This window comes from Pristiophorus japonicus, chromosome 14, assembly GCF_044704955.1.
Source record: "Pristiophorus japonicus isolate sPriJap1 chromosome 14, sPriJap1.hap1, whole genome shotgun sequence".
Taxonomy (NCBI): domain Eukaryota; kingdom Metazoa; phylum Chordata; class Chondrichthyes; family Pristiophoridae; genus Pristiophorus; species Pristiophorus japonicus.
The window spans coordinates 97452887-97478816 of NC_091990.1; the positions used below are offsets into that span (position 1 = coordinate 97452887).

The 25930-nt window shown below is 45.8% G+C and overlaps 1 protein-coding gene across 1 annotated transcript in view; it reads right to left on the minus strand.

Moving 5' to 3' along the window:
* Positions 1 to 25930, minus strand: part of cracr2b (calcium release activated channel regulator 2B) — a 207416-nt gene that overhangs the window by 65127 nt on the left and 116359 nt on the right. The window contains exon 8 of the mRNA XM_070898566.1: positions 357 to 428. Coding sequence (XP_070754667.1) covers positions 357 to 428 — 72 coding nt within the window. The remainder of the gene's footprint in view (positions 1 to 356; positions 429 to 25930) is intronic.

The window sequence follows — 25930 nt, forward strand, 5'->3', positions numbered from 1 at the left end:
TGGTTTTTTTTTGCAGGGAGGCCTCTCTTAGGGCACTATGAAGCTGGCTCGAATGCAGGAGCTTCAGTTGTGCACCCAGCCTAGCTAAGTATGAACCGTTTCCTTTAGCGCGCACTCTCAAGGCGCTGGGACTGAATTTTGCTTGGCCCAGTGCAAAAGCACCAAATTTAGCGCCCGGGCGATAATAGGAGCTCCCCAACTGAATTTCTAGCCCTAAATCTATTGAAATCATTTCTCCTTTATTACACCAAGAGTGAAACATTATGTAATTAAAATGCAGTTATTAAGAAAACCAACTTTCTACAATACAGCTGAGCCGCTTAGTCTGTTTGCCATTGATTAGTGCCAATAATTACCTGAGAAGTTCCAGCTGTCTCAGCAGACTTTCTCTTTCCATTTGCATGTTCTTTGACACCTTCAGAACATCCCTGTTCACAAACAAAGGCCTGTTAATGGTTTCAAGATTTTATTTCTGCTACAGAAGGTCGAGGTGAGCCCAACCACTTGAGACCCTCACAGAGGTTATCAGAGCCGTATTGTGGCCACACTGCAACCTTCTTCCCTTCCTGCCACCCTCCCCCCCCACCCCCCCTTCCACCACTAGTGGTTTTCAGTCACTGACAGAAATGCAGCCAAAACTCAGCTACTCACAGGGCCCTCTCTATTGGACTGGGACAATGCAGCCATGTTGTAGCTCCCTTTCGGCAGGGTATAAGGATGAGAACCTGGTGCCTTCCCTATCTGTCTGTCCAGTCAGTGCCACACCAGGTGGTGCAGTTACCCAGTAAATGTGGCAACTTTCTTGAAAAACATAATATTTATGTAAATCTGAACAGCGTTAATGAAGAATAGTAGGTTTACACAAAGACATTTGCCTTACCGTTCCGGGGATTTTTTTGCATTAAAATCACAAGCATTGGAAGTTTTTTTTTTCAATATTATTCTCCTCAATACTTGCTTCATAACTGACCCTGAAGTGGCCTAGAAAATACGTCAACTGTACCAAAACAAGGCCCACCACCACATTCTCAGGTCAATTAGGGATGGGCAATAAATGGTGGGCATGCCAGGGATGCCCACCTCCCAAAAATGAATAAATAAAAAGGTTCAGAGCTTCTAGTAAACTGAGGTAGTAAAATAAAAATAAATACTTGCGCCACCTAGTCATCATCATCATCATAGACAGTCCCTCGGAATCGAGGAAGATTTGCTTCAATTCCTGAAGTGAGTTCTTTGGTGGCTGAACAGTCCAATACGAGAGCCACAGACTCCGTCACAGGTGGGACAGATAGTCGTTGAGGGAAGGGGTGGGTGGGACTGGTTTGCCACATGCTCGTTCCGCTGCCTGCGCTTGATTTCTGCATGCTCTCGGCGTTGAGACTCGAGGTGCTCAGCGCCCTCTCAGATGCACTTCGTCCACTTAGGGTGGTCTTGGGCCAGGGACTCAGTTGTCAGTGGGGATGTCGCACTTTATCAGGGAGGCTTTGAGGGTGTCCTTGCAACGTTTCCGCTGCCCACCTTCGGCTCGTTTGCTGTGAAGGAGCTCCAAGTAGAGCACTTGCTTTGGGAGTCTCGTGTCTGGCATGCGAACTATGTGGCCTGGCCAGCAGAGCTGATCGAGTATGGTCAGTGCTTCAATGTTGAGGATGTTGGCGCGCCTGTCCTCCCAGGGGATTTGTAGGATCTTGCGGAGACATCGTTAGTGATATTTCTCCAGCAACTTGAGGTGTCTGCTGTACGTGGTCCAAGTCTCTGAGCCATACAGGAGAGCAGGTATTACTACAGCCCCATAGACCATGAGCTTGGTGGCAGTTTTGAGGGTCTGGTCTTCAAACACTCTTTTCCTCAGGCAGCCGAAGGCTGCACTGGTGCACTGGAGGCGGTGTTAGAGCTAGTCGTCGATGCCTGCTTTTGTTGATAGGAGGCTCCCAAGAAAGTGGGAAGTGGTCCACGGTGTCCAGGGCCGCGCCGTGGATCATGATGACTGGGGGGGCAGTGCTGTGCAGCGAGGACAGACTAGTGGAGGACCTTTGTCTTACGGATGTTAGCGTAAGGCCGATGCTTTCGTACGCCTCAGTAAGTACGTTGAGTATGTCCTGGAGTTCAGCCTCTATATGTGTGCAGACGCAGGTGTCGTCCGCGTACTGTAGCTCGCCGACAGAGGTTGGGGTAGTCTTGGACCTGGCCTGGAGATGGCGCAGGTTGAACAGGTTCCCACTGGTTCCATAGTTTAGTTCCACTCGAGCGGGGAGCTTGCTGACTGTGAGGTGGAGCATGGCAGTGAGAAAGATTGAGAAGAGGTTTGGAGCGATGACGCAGCCCTGTTTGACCCCAGTCCGGACGTAGACTGCGTTTGTGATGGATCCGTTGGTAAGGATCACGGCCTGCATGTCGTCGTGGAGCAGGCGGGGATGATGACAAACTTTTGGGGGGATCGGAAACGGAGGAAGATGCTCCATAGACCCTCGTGGTTGACAGTGCCAAAGGCCTTTGTAAGGTCGAAGAAGGCCATGTGTAAGGGCTAGCACTGTTCCCTGCATTTTTTCTGTAGCTGTTGTGCTGCAAACATCATGTCCGTTGTGCACCGTAGGGGACGAAATCCAAACGGAGTCACAGTGTGGATTTCACCACCTAGTGTAGGCGGGCTGAATAGCAAGTTCCGTAATAAAAGGGTTCCCCTTGTCCTCACCATCCACCCCACCAGCCTTCACATTCAATAGATCATCCTCCACCATTTCTGCCACGTCTAGTGTTATCCCATCACCAAACATCTTCCCCTCCCCTTTCAGCATTCTGAAGGGACCATTCCCTCCATGACACCCTGCTCCACTCCTCATTCACTCCCAGCACCCCCTTCCCTGCCCACGCCGCCTTCAGTGTGCCAGTGCAGCCTTCAGTCTCCTGTGGAAAAGGGTGTTTGAAGACCAAGATCTCAAACTCAGCACCAAGCTCATGGTCTACAGAGCAGTAGCGATACCTGCCCTCCGATATGCTTCAGAGACATGGACTCTATACAGTAGGCACCTCAAAGCACTGGAGAAGTATCACCAATGCTACATCTGCAAAATCCTGCAAATTCATTGGCTCTCAGGCCAACATCCCCATCATCGAGGTATTGACCACGCTCAATCAGCTCCGATGGACGGGCCACATTGTCCTCATGCCTGATAGAAGACTCCCGAAGCAAGCACTCTACTCCGAGCTCCGCCACGGAAAGCGAGCCCCAGGAGGGCAGAGAAAATGCTTTAAAAAGACACTCTCACAGCCTCCCTGAAAAAAATGTAACATCCCCACTGATTCTTGGGAATCTCTGACCCAAGATTGCTCAAAGTGGAGGGGAAGCATTCGGGAAAGCACCGAACAGCTCGAATCTCTTCTTTGGGAGCACGCGGAAGCCAAGTACAAACAGCAGAAGGAACGTACGACAACTCAAGCAGCCCACCCACCCATCTCTCCAAACACCATCTGCCCCACCTGTGACAGAGTCTGTAGATCCCACATCAGACTCATCAGTCACCTCAGAACTCATTAGTGTGGAAGCAAGTCATCCTCCGGGGGACTGCCGAAGAGAAGAGGAACCTTTCCGTGCAAGTGCAGGAGATGCAACACCTGCCCTTTTACCTCCTCTCTTCCCACTGTCCAGGGCCTCATACACTCCTTTCCAGGTGAAACAGCGATTTTCTTGTACTTCTTTCAAAAATACTGTATTCGCTGCTCACAATGCGGTCTCCTCTACATTGGGGAGACCAAACACAGATTGGGTGACCGTTCTTCAGAACACCTCCATTCAGTCCACAAGCATGACTCTGAGCATCTGGTCACCTGTCACTTTAATTCTCCGCTACACTCCCACTCTGATACCTCCGTCCTCGGCCTCTTACACTGTTCCAATGAAACGCAATATAAACTCGAACAGCACCACAGATCATGATTCTGCCATTCCCATTTGCACCTCATCTACTAGACTCATCTTTTGTTTCTTTACTTGTCCCATTTCCAGCTCCTTTTGCCTTGCACCACCATCCCTTTTGTCTTTTAATCTCTCCTGCCTTCCACTCTATCACAGACCTTCCCTTTTGTTCTTTCCTCCCCTCCCCTACACTTGCTTAAAACCTGTTACATCTCTGACTTTTTTCAGTTCAGACGAAAGGGTCACTGACCTGAAAGGTTAACTCTCTTTCTCTCTCCACAGATGCTGCCTGACCTGCTGAGTATTTCCAGCATTTTCTGTTTTTATTTTTGATTTCCAGCCTCTGCATTATTTAGCTTTTGTCCATAGTAAATCCGGTGTTACAATGCTACATAACAAGAGTAAGATAAGCTGCCATCCCCTCAGGCATTACCAATTGTCACAAGATGTGACAAAAATCATGACACAGAGTAAGAAGTGTGACAGCAGAAAATGTACAGTTGCAAGAATTTTAAATTAATATAGATGATGATGGAAAATATCCACAGTAATATGAACACTGATCCTCCAGCCTTAAACCCACACCACCTTACTCACAACATAGAAACACAGAAAATACGAGCAGGAGTAGGCCATTCAGCACTTCGAGCCTGCACCGCCATTCAATAAGATCATGGCTGATCATTCCCTCAGTACCCCTTTCCTGCTTTCTCTCCATACCCTTTGATCCCTTTAGCCGTAAGGGCCATATCTAACTCCTTCTTGAATATATCCAATGAACTGGCATCAACAACTCTCTGCAGCAGGGAATTCCCAGGTTAACAACTCTGAGTGAAGAAGTTTCTCCTCATCTCAGTCCTAAATGGCCTACCCCTTATCCTAAGACTATGTCCCCTGGTCCTGGACTTCAACATCGGGAACATTCTTCCTGCAACTAACCTGTCCAGTCCCATCAGAATCTTATATGCTTCTATGAGTTTCTAAATCATTAATGTATATTGTAAATAGTTGGGGTCCCAGCACAGCCCTGCGGCACTCCATTAGTCACTGCCTGCCATTCTGAAAAGGACCCATTTATCCCGACTCTCTATCCATGTCAGTACATTACCCCCAATACCATGCGCTTTGACTTTGCACACCAATCTCTTGTGTGGGACCTTGTCAAAAGCCTTTCGAAAGTCCAAATACACCACATCCACCGGTTCTCCCTTGTCCACTCTGCTAGTTACATCCTCAAAAAATTCCAGAAGATTCGTCAAGCATGATTTCCCTTTCATAAATCTATGTTGACTTGGACCGAGCCTGTCACTGCTTTCCAAATGCACTGCTATTTCATCCTTAATGATTGATTCCACCATTTCCCCCACTACTGATGTTAGGCTAACCGGTCTATAATTACCCGCTTTCTCTCTCCCTCCTTTTTTAAAAAGTGGTGTTACATTAGCTACCCTCCAGTCCATAGGAACTGATCCAGAGTCGATAGACTATTGGAAAATGATCACCAATGCATCCACTATTTCTAGGGCCACTTCCTTAAGTACTCTGGGATGCAGACTATCAGGCTCCGGGGATTTATCAGCCTTCAATCCCATCAATTTCCTGAACACAATTTCACGCCTAATAAGGATATTCCTTCAGTTCCTCCTTCTCACTAGACCCACTGTCCCCTTGTACATTCAGAAGGTTATTTGTGTCTTCCTTCGTGAAGACAGAACCGAAGTATTTGTTCAATTGGTCTGCCATTTCTTTGTTCACCATTATAAATTCACCTGAATCTGACTGCAAGGGACCTACGTTTGTCTTCACTAATCTTTTTCTCTTCACATATCTGAAGAAGCTTTTGCAGTCAGTTTTTATGTTCCCTGCAAGCTTTCTCTCGTACTCTATTTTCCCCCTCTTAATTAAACCCTTAGTCCTCCTCTGTTGAATTCTAAATTTCTCCCAGTCCTCAGGTTTATTACTTTTTCTAGCCAATTTATATGCCTCTTCCTTGGTTTTAACACTATCCTTAATTTCCTTTGTTAGCCACGGTTGAGCCACCTTCCGCGTTTTATTTTTACTCCAGACAGGGATGTACAATTGCTGAAGTTCATCCATGTGATCTTTAAATGTTTGCCATTGCTTATCCACCATCAACCCTTTAAGTATCATTTGCCAGTCTATTCTAGCCAATTCACGCCTCATAACTTTCCTTAAGTGCAGGATTCTAGTTTCCAAATTAACTGTGTCACTCTCCATCTTAATAAAGAATTCTACCATATTATGGTCACTCTTCCCCAAGCGGCCTCGCACAACAAGATTGCTAATTAGTCCCTTCTCATTACACATCACCCAGTCTAGGATGGCCAGCTCTCTAGTTGGTTCCTCTACATATTGGTCGAGAAAACCATCCCGACTACACTCCAGGAAATCCTCCTCTACCACATTACTACCAGTTTGGTTAGTCCAATCAATATCTAGATTAAGGTCACCCATGATAACTGCTCTACCTTTATTGCACACATCCCTTATTTCTTGTTTGATGCTATCCCCAACTTCACTACTGCTGTTTAATGGTCTGTACACAACTCCCACTAGCGTTTTCTGCCCTTTGGTATTCCGCAGCTCCACCCATACCGATTCCACATCATCCAGGCTAATGTCCTTCCTTACTATTGCATTAATTTCCTCTTTAACCAGCAACGCCACCCCGCCTCCTTTTCCTCTCTGCCTATCCTTCCTAAATGTTGAACACCCCTGAATGTTGAGATCCCAGCCTTGGTCACCGTGGAGCCATGTCTCTGTAGTGCCAATTACATCATTTCCGTTAACTACTGTATACGCAGTTAATTCGTCCACCTTATTCCGAATACTCCTCGCATTGAGGCACAGAGCCTTCAGGCTTGTCTTTTTAACACAGTTCGCCCCTTTAGAATTTTGCTGTAATGTGGTCTTTTTTGTTTTTTGCCTTGGGTTTCTCTGCCCTACACTTCTACTATTCTCCTTTCTATCTTTTGCTTCTGTCTCCATTTTATTTCCCTCTGTCTCCCTGCATAGGTTCCCATCCCCCTGCCATATTAGTTTAACTCCTCCCCAACAGCACTAGCAAACACTCCCCCTAGGGCATTGGTTCCGGTCCTGCCCAGGTGCAGACTGTCTGGTTTGTACTGGTCCCACTTCCCCCAGAACCGGTTCCAATATCCCAGGAATTTGAATCCCTCCCTTTTGCACCACTCCTCAAGCCACGTATTCATCTGAGCTATCCTGCGATTCCTACTCTGACTAGCACGTGGCACTGGTAGCAATCCTGAGATTATTACTTTTGAGGTCCTACTTTTTAAATTTAGCTCCTAGCTCCCTAAATTCATCTCATAGGACCTCATCCCATTTTTTACCTATATCGTTGGTACCTATATGCACCATGACAACTGGCTGTTCACCCTCCCTTTTCAAAATGTCCTGCACCCACTCCGAGACATCCTTGACCCTTGCAACATACCATCCTGGAGTCTCGGTTGCGGCCGCAGAAACACCCATCTATTCCCCTTACAATCGAATCCCCTATCATTATAGCTCTCCCACTCTTTTTCCTGCCCTCCTGTGCAGCAGAGCCACCCACGGTGCCATGAACTTGGCCGCTGCTGCCCTCCCTTGATGAGTCATCCCCCTCAACAGTACTCAAAACGGTGTATCTGTTTTGCAGGGGGATGACCGCAGGGGACCCCTGCACTACCTTCCTTCCACTGCTCTTCCTGTTGGTCACCCCATTTACTATCTGGCTGTGTACCCTTTAGCTGCGGTGAGACCAACTCGCTAAACGTGCTATTCATGTCATTCTCAGCATCGTGCATGCTCCAGAGTGAATCCACCCGCAGCTCCAGTGCCGCAATGCGGTTGGTCAGGAGCTGGAGGCGGATGCACTTCCCGCACACGTAGCTGTCAGGAACACCGGAAGCATCCCTGACTTCCCAGGGGATAGTACAGGAGGTGTACTATGCTGAGAATGACGTGAGTATCACGTGTAGCGAGTTGGTCTTACTGCAGGAGAAGGGTCCACAGCCAGCGAGGGAATGGAAGACCAGCAGGAAGAGTAGTGCAAGGAAGGTAGTGCAGGGGTCCCCTGTGGTCATCCCCCTGCAAAACAGATACACCGCTTTGAGTACTGTTGAGGGGGATGACTCATCAGGGGAGGGCAGCAGCAGCCAAGTTCATGGCACCGTGGCTGGCTCTGTTGCACAGGAGGGCAGGAAAAAGAGTGGAAGAGCGATAGTGATAGGGGATTCAATTGTAAGGGGAATAGATAGGCGTTTCTGCGGCCGCAACCGAGACTCCAGGATGGTATGTTGCCTCCCTGGTGCAAGGGTCAAGGATGTCTCGGAGCGGGTGGAGGACATTCTAAAAAGGGAGGGAGAACAGCCAGTTGTCGTGGTGCACGTTGGTACCAATGACATAGGTAAAAAAAGGGATGAGTTCCTACGAAATGAATTTAAGGAGCTAGGAGCTAAATTAAAAAGTAGGACCTCAAAAGTAGTAATCTCGGGATTGCTACCAGTGCCACGTGCTAGTCAGAGTAGGAATCGCAGGATAGCTCAGATGAATACGTGGCTTGAGCAATGGTGCAGCAGGGAGGGATTCAAATTCCTGGGGCATTGGAACCGGTTCTGGGGGAGGTGGGACCAGTACAATCCGGACGGTCTGCACCTGGGCAGAATCGGAACCAATGTCATCGGGGGAGTGTTTGCTAGTGCTGTTGGGGAGGAGTTAAACTAATATGGCAGGGGGATGGGAACCAATGCAGGGAGATAGAGGGAAACAAAAAGGAGGCAAAAACAAAAGACAGAAAGGAGATGAGGAAAAGTGGAGGGCAGAGAAACCCAAGGCAAAGAACAAAAAGGGCCATTGTACAGCAAAATTCTAAAAGGACAGAGGGTGTTAAAAAAACAAGCCTAAAGGCTTTGTGTCTTAATGCAAGGAGTATCCGCAATAAGGTGGATGAATTAACTGCGCAAATAGATGTTAACAAATATGATGTGATTGGGATTACGGAGACGTGGCTCCAGGATGATCAGGGCTGGGAACTCAACATCCAGGGGTATTCAACATTCAGGAAGGATAGAATAAAAGGAAAAGGAGGTGGGGTAGCATTGCTGGTTAAGGAGGAGATTAAGGCAATAGTTAGGAAGGACATTAGCTTGGATGATGTGGAATCTATATGGGTAGAGCTGCAGAACACCAAAGGGCAAAAAACGTTAGTGGGAGTTGTGTACAGACCTCCAAACAGTAGTAGTGATGTTGGGGAGGGCATCAAACAGGAAATTAGGGGTGCGTGCAATAAAGGTGCAGCAGTTATAATGGGTGACTTTAATATGCACATAGATTGGGCTAACCAAACTGGAAGCAATACGGTGGAGGAGGATTTTCTGGAGTGCACAAGGGATGGTTTTTTAGACCAATATGTCGAGGAACCAACTAGGGGGGAGGCCATCTTAGACTGGGTGTTATGTAATGAGAAAGGATTAATTAGCAATCTCGTTGTGCGAGGCCCCTTGGGGAAGAGTGACCATAATATGGTGGAATTCTGCATTAGGATGGAGAATGAAACAGTTAATTCAGAGACCATGGTCCAGAACTTAAAGAAGGCTAACTTTGAAGGTATGAGGTGTGAATTGGCTGAGATGGATTGGCGAATGATACTTAAGGGGTTGACTGTGGATGGGCAATGGCAGACATTTAGAGACCGCATGGATGAACTACAACAATTGTACATTCCTGTCTGGCATAGAAATAAAAAAGGGAAGGTGGCTCAACCGTGGCTATCAAGGGAAATCAGGGATAGTATTAAAGCCAAGGAAGTGGCATACAAATTGGCCAGAAATAGCAGCGAACCTGGGGACTGGGAGAAATTTAGAACTCAGCAGAGGAGGACAAAGGGTTTGATTAGGGCAGGGAAAATGGAGTATGAGAAGAAGCTTGCAGGGAACATTAAGACGGATTGCAAAAGTTTCTATAGATATGTAAAGAGAAAAAGGTTAGTAAAGACAAATGTAGGTCCCCTGCAGTCAGAATCAGGGGAAGTCATAACGGGGAACAAAGAAATGGCGGACCAATTGAACAAGTACTTTGGTTCGGTATTCACGAAGGAGGACACGAACAACCTTCCGGTTATAAAAGGGGTCGGGGGGTCTAGTAAGGAGGAGAAACTGAGGGAAATCCTTATTAGCCGGGAAATTGTGTTGGGGAAATTGATGGGATTGAAGGCCGATAAATCCCCAGGGCCTGATAGACTGCATCCCAGAGTACTTAAGGAGGTGGCCTTGGAAATAGTGGATGCGTTGACAGTCATTTTCCAACATTCCATTGACTCTGGATCAGTTCCTATGGAGTGGAGGGTAGCCAATGTAACCCCACTTTTTAAAAAAGGAGGGAGAGAGAAAACAGGGAATTATAGACCGGTCAGCCTGACATCGGTAGTGGGTAAAATGATGGAATCAATTATTAAGGATGTCATAGCAGTGCATTTGGAAAGAGGTGACATGATAGGTCCAAGTCAGCATGGATTTGTGAAAGGGAAATCATGCTTGACAAATCTTCTGGAATTTTTTGAGGATGTTTCCAGTAGAGTGGATAAGGGAGAACCAGTTGATGTGGTATATTTGGACTTTCAGAAGGCGTTCGACAAGGTCCCACACAAGAGATTGATGTGCAAAGTTAGAGCACATGGGATTGGGGGTAGTGTACTGACATGGATTGAGAACTGGTTGTCAGACAGGAAGCAAAGAGTAGGAGTAAATGGGTACTTTTCAGAATGGCAGGCAGTGACTAGTGGGGTACCGCAAGGTTCTGTGCTGGGGCCCCAGCTGTTTACACTGTACATTAATGATTTAGATGAGGGGATTAAATGTAGTATCTCCAAATTTGCGGATGACACTAAGTTGGGTGGCTGTGTGAGCTGCGAGGAGGATGCTGTGAGGCTGCAGAGCGACTTGGATAGGTTAGGTGAGTGGGCAAATGCATGGCAGATGAAGTATAATGTGGATAAATGTGAGGTTATCCACTTTGGTGGTAAAAACAGAGAGACAGACTATTATCTGAATGGTGACAGATTAGGAAAAGGGAAGGTGCAAAGAGACATGGGTGTCATGGTACATCAGTCATAGAAGGTTGGCATGCAGGTGCAGCAGGCGGTTAAGAAAGCAAATGGCATGTTGGCCTTCATAGCAAGGGGATTTGAGTACAGGGGCAGGGAGGTGTTGCTACAGTTGTACAGGGCATTGGTGAGGCCACACCTGGAGTATTGTGTACAGTTTTGGTCTCCTAACCTGAGGAAGGACATTCTTGCTATTGAGGGAGTGCAGCGAAGGTTCACCAGACTGATTCCCGGGATGGCGGGACTGACCTATCAAGAAAGACTGGATCAACTGGGCTTGTATTCACTGGAGTTCAGAAGAATGAGAGGGGACCTCATAGAAACATATAAAATTCTGACGGGGTTAGACAGGTTAGATGCAGGAAGAATGTTCCCAATGTTGGGGAAGTCCAGAACCAGGGGTCACAGTCTAAGGATAAGGGGTAAGCCATTTAGGACCGAGATGCGGAGGAACTTCTTCACCCAGAGAGTGGTGAACCTGTGGAATTCTCTACCACAGAAAGTTGTTGAGGCCAATTCACTAAATATATTCAAAAAGGAGTTAGATGAGGTCCTTACTGCTAGGGGGATCAAGGGGTATGGCGAGAAAGCAGGAATGGGGTACTGAAGTTGAATGTTCAGCCATGAACTCATTGAATGGCGGTGCAGGCTAGAAGGGCCGAATGGCCTACTCTTGCACCTATTTTCTATGTTTCTATGTTTCTATGTGCATAACACATGTCCGAGCTGTCCTGCCATGTCTTAACCCTTAGATTAACTTAAATTGCCAACAAGGCTAAATGTTACTTACTGATATAGAAAAGAAAAAGAAAAACTACTTTCCAATCACTTGCCCCCTTGGCTGTGATGTCACCTTTCGATTTCTTTCTACTTCTTTTTGCCTCCCTGCTGCAGCTGCACCAGCTGGTCTCCTCCTCAACGCTCGAACTCCCGAGCCTCCCGACTCTGGGCCTTTTGTAGGCCGCCTCTATCTCCCCGCTCCGCCTCCTCCTCAACGCTCGAACTCCCGAGCCTCCCGACTCTGGGCCTTTTGTAGGCCGCCTCGATCTCCCCGCTCCGCCTCCTCCTCGACGCTCGAACTCCCGAGCCTTCAGACTCCTGGACCTTTTGTAGGCAGCCTCGATCTCCCCACTCCGTCTCCTCCTCAACGCTCGAACTCCCGAGCCTCCCGACTCCTGGGCCTTTTGTAGGCCGCCTCGATCTCCCCGCTCTGCCTCCTCCTCGACGCTCGCACAAGATATCCCTTTGTTCCTCCAACTAGTTACTTATAATTGTCACAAGCCCATGACTACTTCTTCAAAAAGAAAGATCATTTATATAGAGCCTTTCATGTCCTTAAGATATGCCAATATGCTTCACAAACAACTTTTTTTTTTTTTAAAAACAGTGCTGTGACTTATGTAGGGAAATTTTACAGCCTTTTTTTTTTAAGTTGTTCTTGCGACATGGCCAACTCTGGCCAGTCAACATTTATTGCCCATCCCTAGATTCCCTGAGGACATTAAGATTCATCCATGTAATGAAAAAAAGACTTTAATTTATATAGCGCCTTTCAGACCATTGGACATCCTAAAGCGCTTTATAACGAATGAAGGATTTTTGAAGTGTAGTTACTGTTGTAATGCAGGAATGTGGGTCAGGAATCATATATATGTAGGCCAGAATGGGCAGGGAGGCTGGTTCCCTTCCTTGAAGGACATTAAGGAATCAGATGAGGTGTTCAAAACAATTCAGCATGTTTCATGGTTATTTTTCTGGTGCCAGCTCACAAATTATCAGGTTTACTTTTTTTCCGTTTAACATGTACATAGCAAGATCCCACTAACAGTAAATGAGAGGATAATCAGTTCATCTGGACTTGATGATGTTGATTGATGGAAGACAGTTATTCAAGACACTCAGGGACTGACGAAAACAGTACCATGAGATCTTTCATGTGACCACATGAACCAAAGGATCAGGCGGATGGTGGCATATGTGGTACTTGCATATTGCTAACTAAACACTAGATGGAGCCCTGGGCAGCAATTACACTCCAATGTCTTCTCTTGTATTACGTTTTTTATTCTTTGATGAGAATGTTCTAGAGGGTCTGGAACTAAAGGCAGTTAGTTAATACCACACTGATACGAGTGGTTATTCTGACAGACCAGATGGGGCTGCAGTTTAATGTTTCATCCCAAAGACTGGATTTATTTTAGAATCAGGGACAGATGCGAAAAGCAAGTTCAACAAAGTCTTTTAATCCTCTTGACAACGAAAGACTACCAGTACTGTTGATAAGTCAAGACTTTGTACATATAATTAATTACAATTGGGCTTCTAATGTAATCCTTAAATGTTTTCCTTATTATATATGAACTATTATTCAGAGTCCTTTCATTATGACTTGCCATAGAAGGAGTGCAATGAAGGCTCACCAGACTGATTCCTGGGATGGGGGGGATTGTCCTATGAGGAGAGATTGAGTAGACTAGGCCTATATTCTCTAGAGTTTAGAAAAATGGAGGTGATCTCAATGAAACATACACAATTCTTATAGGGCTTGACAGGGTAGGTGCAGGGAGGATGGGGAGTCAAGCACCAGGGGGTCACAATCTCAGAAAAAGGGGTCGGCCATTTAGGACTGAGATGAGGAGAAATGTTTTCACTCAGAGGGTTGTGAATCTTTGGAATTCTTTAACCCAGAGAGCTTTGGTTACTCAGTCGTTGAGTATATTCAAGACAGAGATCGATAGATGTTTGAATATTAAGGGAATCAAGGGATATGGGGATAGTGCAGGCAAGTGGAGTTGAAGTAGAAGATCAGCCATGATCTTATTGAATGGCACGGCAGGCTCGAGGGGGAAATAGCCTAACCTTGCTCCTAATTCTTATGTTATTTTGTGGCCTTTTTAAGAATAAATCAGACTCAATTCGTTGTCGAGTGCTCCAGAGTACTGTTTTATACATGAGCATTGAGTACAAAACATGAACAGCACTAAAAGCAGATTACTAAATCATTTAATGCATGTCAGACTTAATCCTGTTATTCCCAACTTGTTTTTGTTGTATATGCATGCCTGTTTACTGTGTGATGTCTGTAACACTTATGCAACACTGAATGTACCCTTACACTGTACACACCTTACCTGTACACCAAGGGTGCTGCTGTTGGAGACCTAAGGTTCCCTGCACACTGCAGGTAACCCAGTATATAAAGGAGCTCACGGCAGCAGTGTCCTCTCTCGGGAGCTGCAAATAAAGGACTACAGATCTACACAGTTTCAGTATCATACCCTGCCTCGTGGAGTCCTTTGTTAAAGGTATCTACATACACTACAGTTTTCTTTGGGGAAAAGATTGAAATGAGATTTGAGGCAAATATCTAAAAATAAGACATAAATAATGTTGATGGAACCAGTCTTTTAACTTAGTTTGTGATTACAGGTTAGTAAGTTTCAGGCAAGGCTGCTAATCAGTAGAACTGTCCTCTCATCTCTCCCAGAATAATATGGATGTGAATTGTGGAACAGATCAGGCTCCCACCAGCAATACTCATTGCTTTATCAATTTTGGAAACAAATTAATGAATGTCTGTCTCTAGATACTTGAGCACATAAATCTAGGCTGACAGGACTGACATATGAAGAAAGACTGGATCAACTAGGCTTATAGTCAATGGAATTTAGAAGAATGAGAGGGGATCTCCTAGAAACATATAAAATTCTGATGGGATTGGACAGGTTAGATGCAGGAAGAATGTTCCCGATGTTGGTGAAGTCCAGAACCAGGGGTCACAGTCTGAGGAGAAGGGGTAAGCTATTTAGGACCGAGATGAGGAGAAACTTCTTCACCCAGAGTTGTGAACCTGTGGAATTCTCTACCACAGATAGTTGTTGAAGCCAGTTCGTTAGATATATTCAAAATGGAGTTAGATATGGCCCTTACGGCTAAAGGGATCAAGGGATATGGAGAGAAAGCAGGAATGGGGTACTGAAGTGCATGATCAGCCATGAATGGTGGTGCAGGCTCGAAGGGCCAAATGGCCTACTCCTGCACCTATTTTCTATGTTTCTATGACACTTTAGTGCAGTGCTGAGGGAATGCTGCATTGTCGGAGGTGTAATCTTTCAGATGAGACGTTAAATCGAGGCCTCGTCTGCTCCCTTACGTGGATGTAAAAGATCCCATGACACTATTTTGAAGAAGAGCAGGGGAGTTATCCCTGGTGTCCTGGCTAATATTTATCCTTCAATCAACATAACATAAAAAACAGAGTATCTGGTCATTGTCACATTGCTGTTTGTGGGAGCTTGCCAGTGCACAAATTAGCTGCCGCATTTCCTACATTACAACAATGATTACACTCCAAAAGTATTTCATTGGCTGTAAAGCGCTTTGAGACGGTGGTCATGAAAGGCGCAATATAAATCCAAGTCTTTCTTTCTATAACAATATATATATTTATATATAAATACATACACACACACACACAAACACATTGATAGTTTATTAAAATGACGGGTATGATAGCATTGTGGTTATGTTACCGCCAGGACTAATGATCCGGAGACGCCTGTACAAATCCCACCATGGCAGCTTGCGAATTTCAATTCGTTAATTTAATATAAAAATCTGGAATACAAAGCTAGTACCAGTCATGGTAACGATGAAACTACAAGATTGTTGTAAAACCCATCTGTACGCTAATGTCCACCTGGTCTGGCCTATATGTGACTCCAGACCAACAACAATGTAGTTGACTCTTAACTGTCCTCTGAAATGGCCGAGCAAGCCACTCAGTTACATCAAAAACAATTATTACCTAAGCATCGACCTACGCACTGAACACGGCAAAGGCACACCCAGCCCAGTCTATACTGCAAATTCCTCCTCACTAACATCGGAGGACTTGTGCCAAAATTAGGAGAGCTGCCTAACTAGTCAAGCAACAGCCTGTCATACTCACAGAATCATACCTTTCAGCCAACGCCCAAGACTCCTCCATCACCATCCTCGGTCTGTCCTGTCCCACCGGCACCACCAGAGGTGGCAGCACAGTGGTATACAGTTGGGAGGAAGTGGCACTGAGAGTTCTCAACATTGACTCCGGACACCATGAAGTCTCAAACATGGGCAAGGAAACCTCCTGCTGATTACCACCCACCACCCTCTCTCAATTGATGAATTGGTACACCTCCATTTTGAACAGCACTTGGAAGCAGCGCAGAAGGCACCACAGAATGTACTCTGATTGGCAGAATTCAATGTCCATCACCAAGCGGGGCTCGGTAGCACCACTACTGACCGAGCTGGCCAAGTCCTGAAGGACATAACTGCCAGAGCCGGCCTGTAGCAGCTGGTGGAGAACCAACACAAGGGAAAAACCTAATTGGTTTTATCCTCACCCATCTACCTAACGCAGGAACACCACCAGGCATAACTAAAAATGAGGTAGCAGCTATAACACAGAACAACAACAATGCTAAACAGCAGAAGCAGCACACTATAGACAGAGTTAACCAATCCCACAACCAACGGATCAGATCAAAGCTCTGCGGTCCTGCCACATCCAAACACGAATGGTGGTGGACAATTAAACAACTTACGGAGGAGAAGGCTCCATGAACATCCCCATCCTCAATGATGGTGAAGCCCAGCATATGAGTGCAAAAGACAAGCTTGAAGCGTTTGCAACCACCTTCAGCCACAAGTGCTGAGTGATTCATCTCGGCCTCCTCCTGAGGTCCCCACCATCACAGAAGCCAGTCTTCAGCCAATTTGATTCACTTCATGTTATACCAAGAGTGCACTGGATACAGCAAAGACTATGGGCCCCGACAACATCCTGGCAGTAGTGCTGAAGACTTGTGTTCGAGAACTAGCCGTGCCTCTAGCCAAGCTGTTCCAGTACAGCTACAACACTGGCTTCCATCCGACAATGTGGAAAACTGCCCAGGAAGTCCTGTTCACAAAAAGCAGGACAAATCCAATCTTGCCAATTGCTGTCCCATCAGTCTACTCAATCATCAGCAAAGTAATGGAAGGTGTCATTGACAGTGCTATCAAGCAGCACTGGCTGGAGTCTTACCGAGCACAAAGGAAGATGGTTGTGGTTGTTGGAAGCCAATCATCAAATCCCCAGGACATCACTGCAGGGGTTCCTCAGGGCAGTGTCCTAGGTCCAATCATCTTCAGCTGCTTCATCAATGGTCTTCTTTCCATCATAAGGTCAGAAGTGGGGATATTCGTTGATGACTGCACAGTGTTCAGTTCCATTCACAACACCTCAGATAATGAAACAGATCATGCCCGCATGCAGCAAGACCTGGACAGCATTCAGGCTTGGGCTGAAAAGTGGCAAGTAACATTCACACCACACGAGGCCAGGTGATAACTATCTCCAAAAAGGAAGGGTCGAACCATCTCCCCTTGACATTCAACAGCATTACCATCGCTGAATTCCCCACCATCAACATCCTGGCGGTCACCATTGATCAGAAACTTAACTGGATCAGCCACATAAATACTGTGGCAACAAGAGCGGGTCAGAGGCTGGGTATTCTGCAGCGGGTGACTCATCTCCTGACTCCCCAATGCCTTTCCACCGTCTACAAGGCTCAAGTCAGGAGTGTGATGGAATACTCTCCACCAGATTTTGTACTGAGCGGGCCACAAACTCCTTTGAACATGACCTTTTTGTCAGTGGGCAAATTTTACAACAGCAACTTTTACAACGACAGCAACAGCAACGCTTAAAAGCATATATATATATATTATATATATCTAATTATCTATATCTAATATATATATATATCATGAGGCAATCAAACAAGGTTCTATACAAGTTTAACATAACTTCTCTGCTTTTCAATTTTATTCCTCTGATAATGAATCCCAGTGCTTTATTTGCATTTTTACGGCTTTTTTTTTTTTAACACCTACATACCTAATTTTAATGATCTGTGAACGTGTACCCATAGATCCCTTTGCACCTCTACCCCAGTTAGACTGATTTCCCAAGAAGTAGGTGACCTCCTTATGCCTCCAACCAAAATGCACCACCTCACACTTAGCTATATTGAAATTAATTTGTCATTTGCCATTCAGCAAGTTTGTCAACGGTAGAATTAGTTAAAAAATTTTAGTTCGTCATGTACAAACTCTATTTAAAAAAAAATTGTATGTCAGAAATGACTGGATAAAAGAACTGCATAATAATGTTAACATTTCAGAAATGTCACTCAGTTACACGGCTCTGCATCGAAAAACAATCCAAAAGTCAAGGTGAACCGAAAGAGACATATCTATTCGTGCAATTTGTATTAATTTTAAAGTTTTCAACGTATTAGCCCATCTGTCATGTCACTGTAGCAATGGCTGCACAAGCAGCAGGAACAGCTGCTTTCCTACGGTGCTGACATGCTGTATGCCACATTAGTAATTAGAATATTAATCACAATGCAACCAGACAATAAATATAAAGTGCTGTAGTTTGTTAGTTCGCAGTATTAAAAATAACTGAACTAAAACGGTATTCGTATTTTCAACTTCAACCATTTCCATTAATAAACGTTGTGTTGTTGAACCAGCGCATCCCCCATGGAACAAGTCAGAAATGCAGCACAAGTGCAGAAAAACACATCCAAAATTTGCAACACAAAAAGCAGGAAAAGCTATGATTTAACAGAAATAAACATTCATCTTTCTTCCTGGACAGGAGAACCAATCAGACTGACTTGAAAATGTTTACTAATATGTTGACATAAAATATTAATTTACAAATTTTGCTTCTAATGTTTTTCTCTCAAAATTCTCCACAATATGTAACTGCCACAAATCCTCCCTCTGCCCTCCCTCCTCAACAGCTTGGCTGCATGGTTGTATAAAGCTACTCTCATTTCAGTCTAAAATTTCAGTCTTAAAATGTTGTGAGCATTTCAGAGCCTCCTTAAAAGCGTTTGGACTTCAAGAACTGATTGAAAATTGTTTAGATGAGGGGAAAATAGATTTTTGCTTGTTTCTTCCAAAATCATATTTGGAACTTTGGGGGGGGGGGGGCAGGTTGAACACTCATTTTTTTGTGAAAAGTTCATTAAAAATCTTTCAATCTCATCTCGTTGCAGCTTTGACAAAATAAGTTGCTCCAATTTTCTCTTTCCCTCTTCAATGCTGTCATTAAACACACAACAAAAAATAATAAAATAAACTCAAATTCCAAATGGAGCTCAAATAAAGTGAATAAAGTAGCTAAACTCCTCAAGCCTAAGAAGGCAACGAGGTTATCTATCCCCAGCCTTGGCAATGAGTTGGGATCAGTTTTGGAGAAGTGGTTACATCTTTTTCTGCTGCTGTTGTTCCCTCTGTCTCTCAGGGCCCAAGTTTCGGGCCGCGCCTAAAACGGCGCATCCTGGACCTGGACGCCCGTTTTTCACACCACAAAGTGCGCCTAAAAAAAACTCACCTATTCTCCGGCTCCCTGCAGGTCCTCTGGAGCTGGGCGCGGCGCAGCACGAGCTGTGGGGGGCGGAGCCAGGTCCCTGCACTGAAAACAGTGCCGGGACCTCTGCACATGCGCGCCGTTCAGCCTCCTTCTCTCTCTCCCTCCCTCCTCCCCCACCCGTCAGAAACACAGACACTGACAGACAGAGAGTGAGAGAGAGACACACAGACAGAGAGATAGAGACACACTGGGGGGGCATGCTGTTGGAGGACTCCCGGTGTTGCAGTCGGTAAGTAGAAAATGTTTTATTTACAGATTTTTAAAATTTTTTTATTTTTTATTAATTTTTTTTGATTTATTGGTTGATTTATTGATGTATTTATCATTTATTATTGATGATTGCTCTTTATTTGTAAAACTGAAGTGTTTAATGTTTGTACACTTCCCTTTAAACCCTCCCCGCCCCCCCCCCCGCCTTCCCTATGCCTGATTTGTAACCTACGCCTGATTTTCTAAGTGTAGACAAGGTTTTTCTGAGCGTACAAAAATCTACACTTACTCCATTCTAAGTTAGTTTGGAGTATGTTTTCACTGCCTAAACTTTCAAAACGGGCCTAAGTGGCCGGACATGCCCCCTTTTGAAAAAAAAAATCTGTTCCAAACTGAAACTGTTCTAACTGACTAGAACTGGAGCAAACTAAATGCCGAGAATTGCAATTTCTAAGATACTCCATTCTAAACCAGTTGCTCCAAAAAAAACAGGAGCAACTCAGGCCGAAACGTAGCCCCACAGACTCTGAGGTACAAACAGGGCACACATTTTTTCATCCCACTTCCAACATAATTCAAATAACACAAACTCTTTCAAAAAGGGGACAACATCTGGCAAAATCTAACTGGAACTTACCGTGAACATTCAACATCACTTCACCATATTTTTTTTTCTAGCTTTTTTTCCTCATAATTTTGTGTCACTGGGGCCAAAAAATTGTTTGCTTTCATCATCATAGGCAGTCCCTCGAACGAGGATGACTTGCTTCCACATGAGTTCACAGATGTTTCAATGAAGGACCCAATGTTCCAGTTCTGAACTCCAATTGAAGGGGTGGAAGATGCCGGTGCGTGGATTTTTTTAACGTGTGGTGACCATTGCACACCAGCCACCACACGGGCTTAACAGAGCTAGGTCTTTATCCAGTGGCAAGGGTTACCAGGACGACTGCAGACCTGCTCTGCTGCACAGACCTAGTGTGCACACATATCGCAGTGTGGGCAGGCCCGTGCTGCCCCTGGGCCCTCGCCTCTTCTGGGCCCCGTTCCCTCATCTGCTATGATCTCTCACCGCTCCTCCGTCACAAACCAGTGCAGCAAAACTGAAGCACTTTAAGCGGATGTGGGCATCAAAATTAGGAAAGCTTAAATTTTTTTAAAAATGTACTATATTCTGGGGAGATTCTCGATTAGAATATGGAAAACAGAACTCTACTACAGGTATTTTTAAAACTCTGGAGACAGACCTGAAATCTATAGACCAGTCAAGTTTAATACAAGCAGGAAAAACATAGAAAGTAATTTGAGAAATCTCGAGGGGCATGGTTTGAGAGGTCACACATGGAAATGTACAGGTGAACGTGGATTTAAAAACAAAATATTTTAGGAACAGGAAAAGGATATATATGGCCCTTAGGTTGAGCTCAAATCCATCTTCTCGCCTGGTCCCTGTTTTTATTCAGAATGTGTCTTAGCTTCCTTCCAGCGGCCATTGTACATGTTCCTGCACCTCCACCTGTTGTGTTCCAAAGTGTGGTCGCTGCTGAGTTCCTGGGAACGGACTACACTCATCTCTACAGGAAAAAGTACTGACAGAATCCCGGGACAACGTTCGTCGGGTTCCAGGGCTCCGTATCTTAGCAAATGTTATTCCAATTTGGATCAGCTGAGGTCACAAACAACTCGGAGGATTCCCGGCCATTATGTGTTGGACCCCACCCAGCAGCCCCTCCCCCGTCCCATTGAATTTAAGTGCGCGGGATCTTACAGATCGCTGTGCTATCGCACACCTTACAGGGAACATTGCCTTCAACCCTCCGAGATCTCGGCACTCCCATAATTCAGGCTTCTTGTGCATTCCCGATTTTAATTGCTGAACCATTGATAGACGTGTCTTCAGCTAGCCGAACTCACACTACATCCAATATAAGAGGCAATCTTTATTTCCCCAGGTGGTTTGAATCCTGCAGCAGGCGGATGTGCTAATTGGGTTGGCCTATAGAAAGTGAGCTGCATCTACATTTCTAAAAATATAAAACTGACACCAGAATTCTGATTTTCAAAAGTAAGCGCCAATTTTCCCCATTTTTTAAGTTATTAAGGTTATTAACTTTCATCAACAAGACTAAAACCATAAGCCACCCCTGGTGCAATATTGGATTTAGTAAAAAGTAGCTAATAAAAGTGTGTGAACCACTCCTCTTCCTTTTGCTAAGATATCTCCCTGCCTCACCTAATGATTGAAAGCCTGATCTTACAAACCCATCTGCCATAGGATAATTTTATTTAAAAAAGTGAATTCACATACAGCTCAAAATTTGCATTAACTCGTTTCTCATTTTCTCTCCTAAAATATGTCACTGCCAACTAACAGCAACAGAGTACCTTCTTATTCACCTGCCTAGGTTTAATAAGATGATGAGGCACACTGGTTTTTACTGATCTCTCCCACCAATTGAAAAGCTTCGTCCAGCCCCATAGGGGTGGCCGGTTGCACTGATCTAGTTTGCCCGCGGTGAGCACAGAGTTTGGAACCGTGGCACCAAAAGAGAACAAGGGACACACTGCCCTCATCACCATGGCAACCTGCTGAACTCGGCTCCTCTGTGTCAGCTGGACTCTGCTGAGGACTCCGTTCCAGTGAAGGCAGCAGAAACCTGTCTGCAAACATTCGTCTCTGAATCAGAAGATTGTGGGTTCAAGTCCCACTCCAGGGATTTGAGCACATAAATCTAAGCAGAGACTCCAGTGCAGTGCTGAGGGAGAGCTGCACTGTTGGAGGTGCCATCTTTGGATGAGACGTTAAACCAAGGCCCCATCTGCCCTCGCAGGTGGACGTGAAAGATCCTGTGGCACTATTTTGAAGAAGAACAGGGGAGTTATCTCCAGTGTCCTGGTCAATATTTATCCCTCAATCAACATAACAAAAACAGATTATCCAGTCATTATCATACTGCTGTTTGTGGGAGCTTGCTGTGCGCAAATTGACTGCCGCGTTTCCCACATTACAACAGTGACTACACTCCGTAAGTACTTCATTGGCTGTAAAGCACTTTGAGACGTCTGGTGGTCGTGAAAGGCGCTATATAAATAGATGTCTTTCTTTCTCTACAGCCTCTGCCTGCAGCACGCGCTGCTTCTCGGAGGGCGACACAATCAATATGTCACCCATTTCCTGAACACGTGGCCACTGTCCCCATTCTTGTTAATTTCCAATTGGGATCAGCTCCGAGGTCGCAAGGCCTGCATTTAAGTGTGTGGGTGGTCAGGAACCAGTGTGGACCGTGCACTTGAGGGAATAGTGGCAGGAATGCAAACTCTCCTTCAGGGCACAAAATAATTGCTGTAGAAATACATTTCCACTGGGAATTGTGAACTGTTCATTTTAATTCCATTTGCTGTACTATGACACAATGCAGAGCTTTTATGAAATAGAAGCAGTCTGTGCAATAACTCAGTTCTGACGAAGAGTCTGCAACTGAAACAGTAACCCAGGTTTTTCTTTTCAGATGCTGATAGAATCTGCTAAGTTTGTTTTTACAAAGTAACTCTGAACTTCCTAAAGTCTATAAGGGGTAATTTTACTAGACTGCTCCGCGTGGCAGCAATTGTGGGGGTAAGACACTGAACAATAATGATAGACTTCTCTCTGACTTGACGTCACGTCGAGCTGGCAGGGGGCTCTTTCATAATTAACCCTTTAGAGTTACCTTAAGCAACCAGGGATCTGGGGTTACATTCACTCGAATCAGAGTCTGAGGAGGTGTTCACGGACAGCCCGTATGGAAAAGGGATTTGCTGTCTGCCTCCTCCCTTCCTCCTCCTGAGGTGGTACTACAATCTCTGGTGGTAAGCACTGCACCCTCATGATGGCCAAGTTGTGAAGTATGCAACAGACCACCACAAAATGCCGAGTACTGGAGGGCTCCTCCTGAGTGATCAAGGCAGCACTCTGATGGTCTGCTCAGTGATGTTCCTGGTGCCAGCATGGCTGTCATTATGTGTGTCATGTATCCTACATGGCTACTGTTGGTATTATCACAAGGTGTGCCACCAGAGGGCACAGCAGTGAGAGACTCGTAGGTTACCTGTACAGGTGTGCCTGGCCTAGTATAAAAGGCAGGCCACCAGGTGTGATCCTCACTCTAGAGTTAACCAATAAATGATTAAGGTCACTACAGTTCAAGTACAACACATTGCCTCGCGGAGTCATTGTTAGAGCATCTAAAGATACAACAATTGGCGATGAGAATACGAACTTTCACGCGGAAATGGCTACTCTTGGTACATTGCAGCAGTTCGCCGATGGTGATAATTGGGATGCCTTTGTGGAGAGGCTCAACCATTTCTTCACAGCAAACGACCTAGCAGGAGCCGACCCGGCCGCACTGGCTGATAAGCGCAGAGCTATCCTGTTAACCAGTTGTGGGCCCAACGTCTATGGCCTCATCAGGGACTTGCTGGCACCAGCGAAGACAACGACCAAGTCGTACAAGGAGCTCGTAACCCTGATCCAGGAGCAACTCAAGCCCAAGGAGAACATCCTCACAGCCAGACACCGGTTTTATACTCACCGACGGCCCGAAGGCCAGGAAGTCGCGAAGTACGCCGCAGATCTCGGGATGCTGGCGGCACCGTGCGAGTTTGGCAACCACCTCAATGGGACATTTTTATCATTGGAATTGGCCATGAGAGCCTTCTTCATAAGCTACTGTCGGCGGATACCACAGTCACACTGCAGGAGGCCATCTCTGTGAGCCAGGCATTCATGACCTCGACCTGCAGCTCTAGGCAGATGTCTCACCCTCAGAACTCAGTACCGATAGGTACTGTGCACAGAGTGGTGCCATTCAGGAGCTGTAGAGCGCGAATCCCCTCAGGGAAGAGAGAACAGGCCCCTGAATCCCTTAACTCAGTCTGCCGAACGGGGCTAATCGAGTAGCACCATGCTGACATTGCGGAGTGAATCACAGGGCTCACCAGTACTGTTTTAAAGACTGTTTGCAAAGGCTGCAGGACAAAGGGCCACCTCCAGCGAATGCAAGAGAAATAGGACTCACTGTGTCGATGAGGAGTCCGCAGATGGCCATGAATCCAGCGCGAATTATGAATTGTTAGGCAGTCCCACGGGGAGGTACATAGCATGTTTACCTGCACCAACGAGTGCTCCCCACTGAAGATGGAAGTCGAGATAGCGGGAAGTCCAATCTTCATGGAAGTGGACACAGGGGCGAGTCAGTCAGTGATAAATCAAGAAGTCTTTGAGAGGCTATGGGACAATCTGGCTGAATGGCCCCAGTTCAGGCAAAGCTGCGCACCTACACCAATGAAATCATCCCAGTCGTTGGTAGTGTGAATGTAAAGGTACTCCATGATGGCGCGGTGCACAAGTTACCTCTGTGGATTGTCGCAGGTGATGGACCAATGCTGCTCGGCAGAAGGTGGATGGAGAAGATCCATTGGAAGTGGGGGGATTTCAACCCTCCAGTAATCAAAGCCCTCTGTGCTCAGAGGCAAAGCAAACCCTCATCTGAGGGTGGACCCGGCACCGGTGAGCTGACCAGCACGGCACCAGAGACACAGACCGCTCAGCACGACTGCGTGGAGATGATCCAGCAGAGATAACCCAAATGCACCTTCTAGGCTCCAGTGGACTCAGCAGGAATCAGGAGGGAGAAAATCGGATCCAGAAGCGACTTCCCAACTGCGGAGGCAGAACCCGGGAAGAAGAATATCACCGCAGTCAACATTGTGGACAAAGAAAAGATGGCGCCCGAACCACGAGGTGATGCGTTGAAGACAAAGGTGGCCACGGCCAGACCACGAGATGCAGCGCTGATGGAGCAACACGTGGCACCAAACGGAGAAGCGGATTGGGGTAAAGCAAGCAAGGCTCTTTTAAAGGAGACCTGCAACCCACTACAATTAAAGGGACAGTTCCACACATTTAAGCAATGTAACAGTAATTGTAAGTTAGAGACTAAAGGTATAACGGATTATGTAAAGCATGTAAATGATAATCGGAATTGTATACATGCAACCGGCGAGGAAAAGGCGAGTGATTATGAACAATGTGTAATTAATTATCTGAATTGTGCATATGCAACCAAAGAGGAACAGTCACGCGATCGTGATCGAACTCTTGTCGCACCACGGAACCACACAAAAAAAAAAAATGCAAAACCCACTTACCTGAACT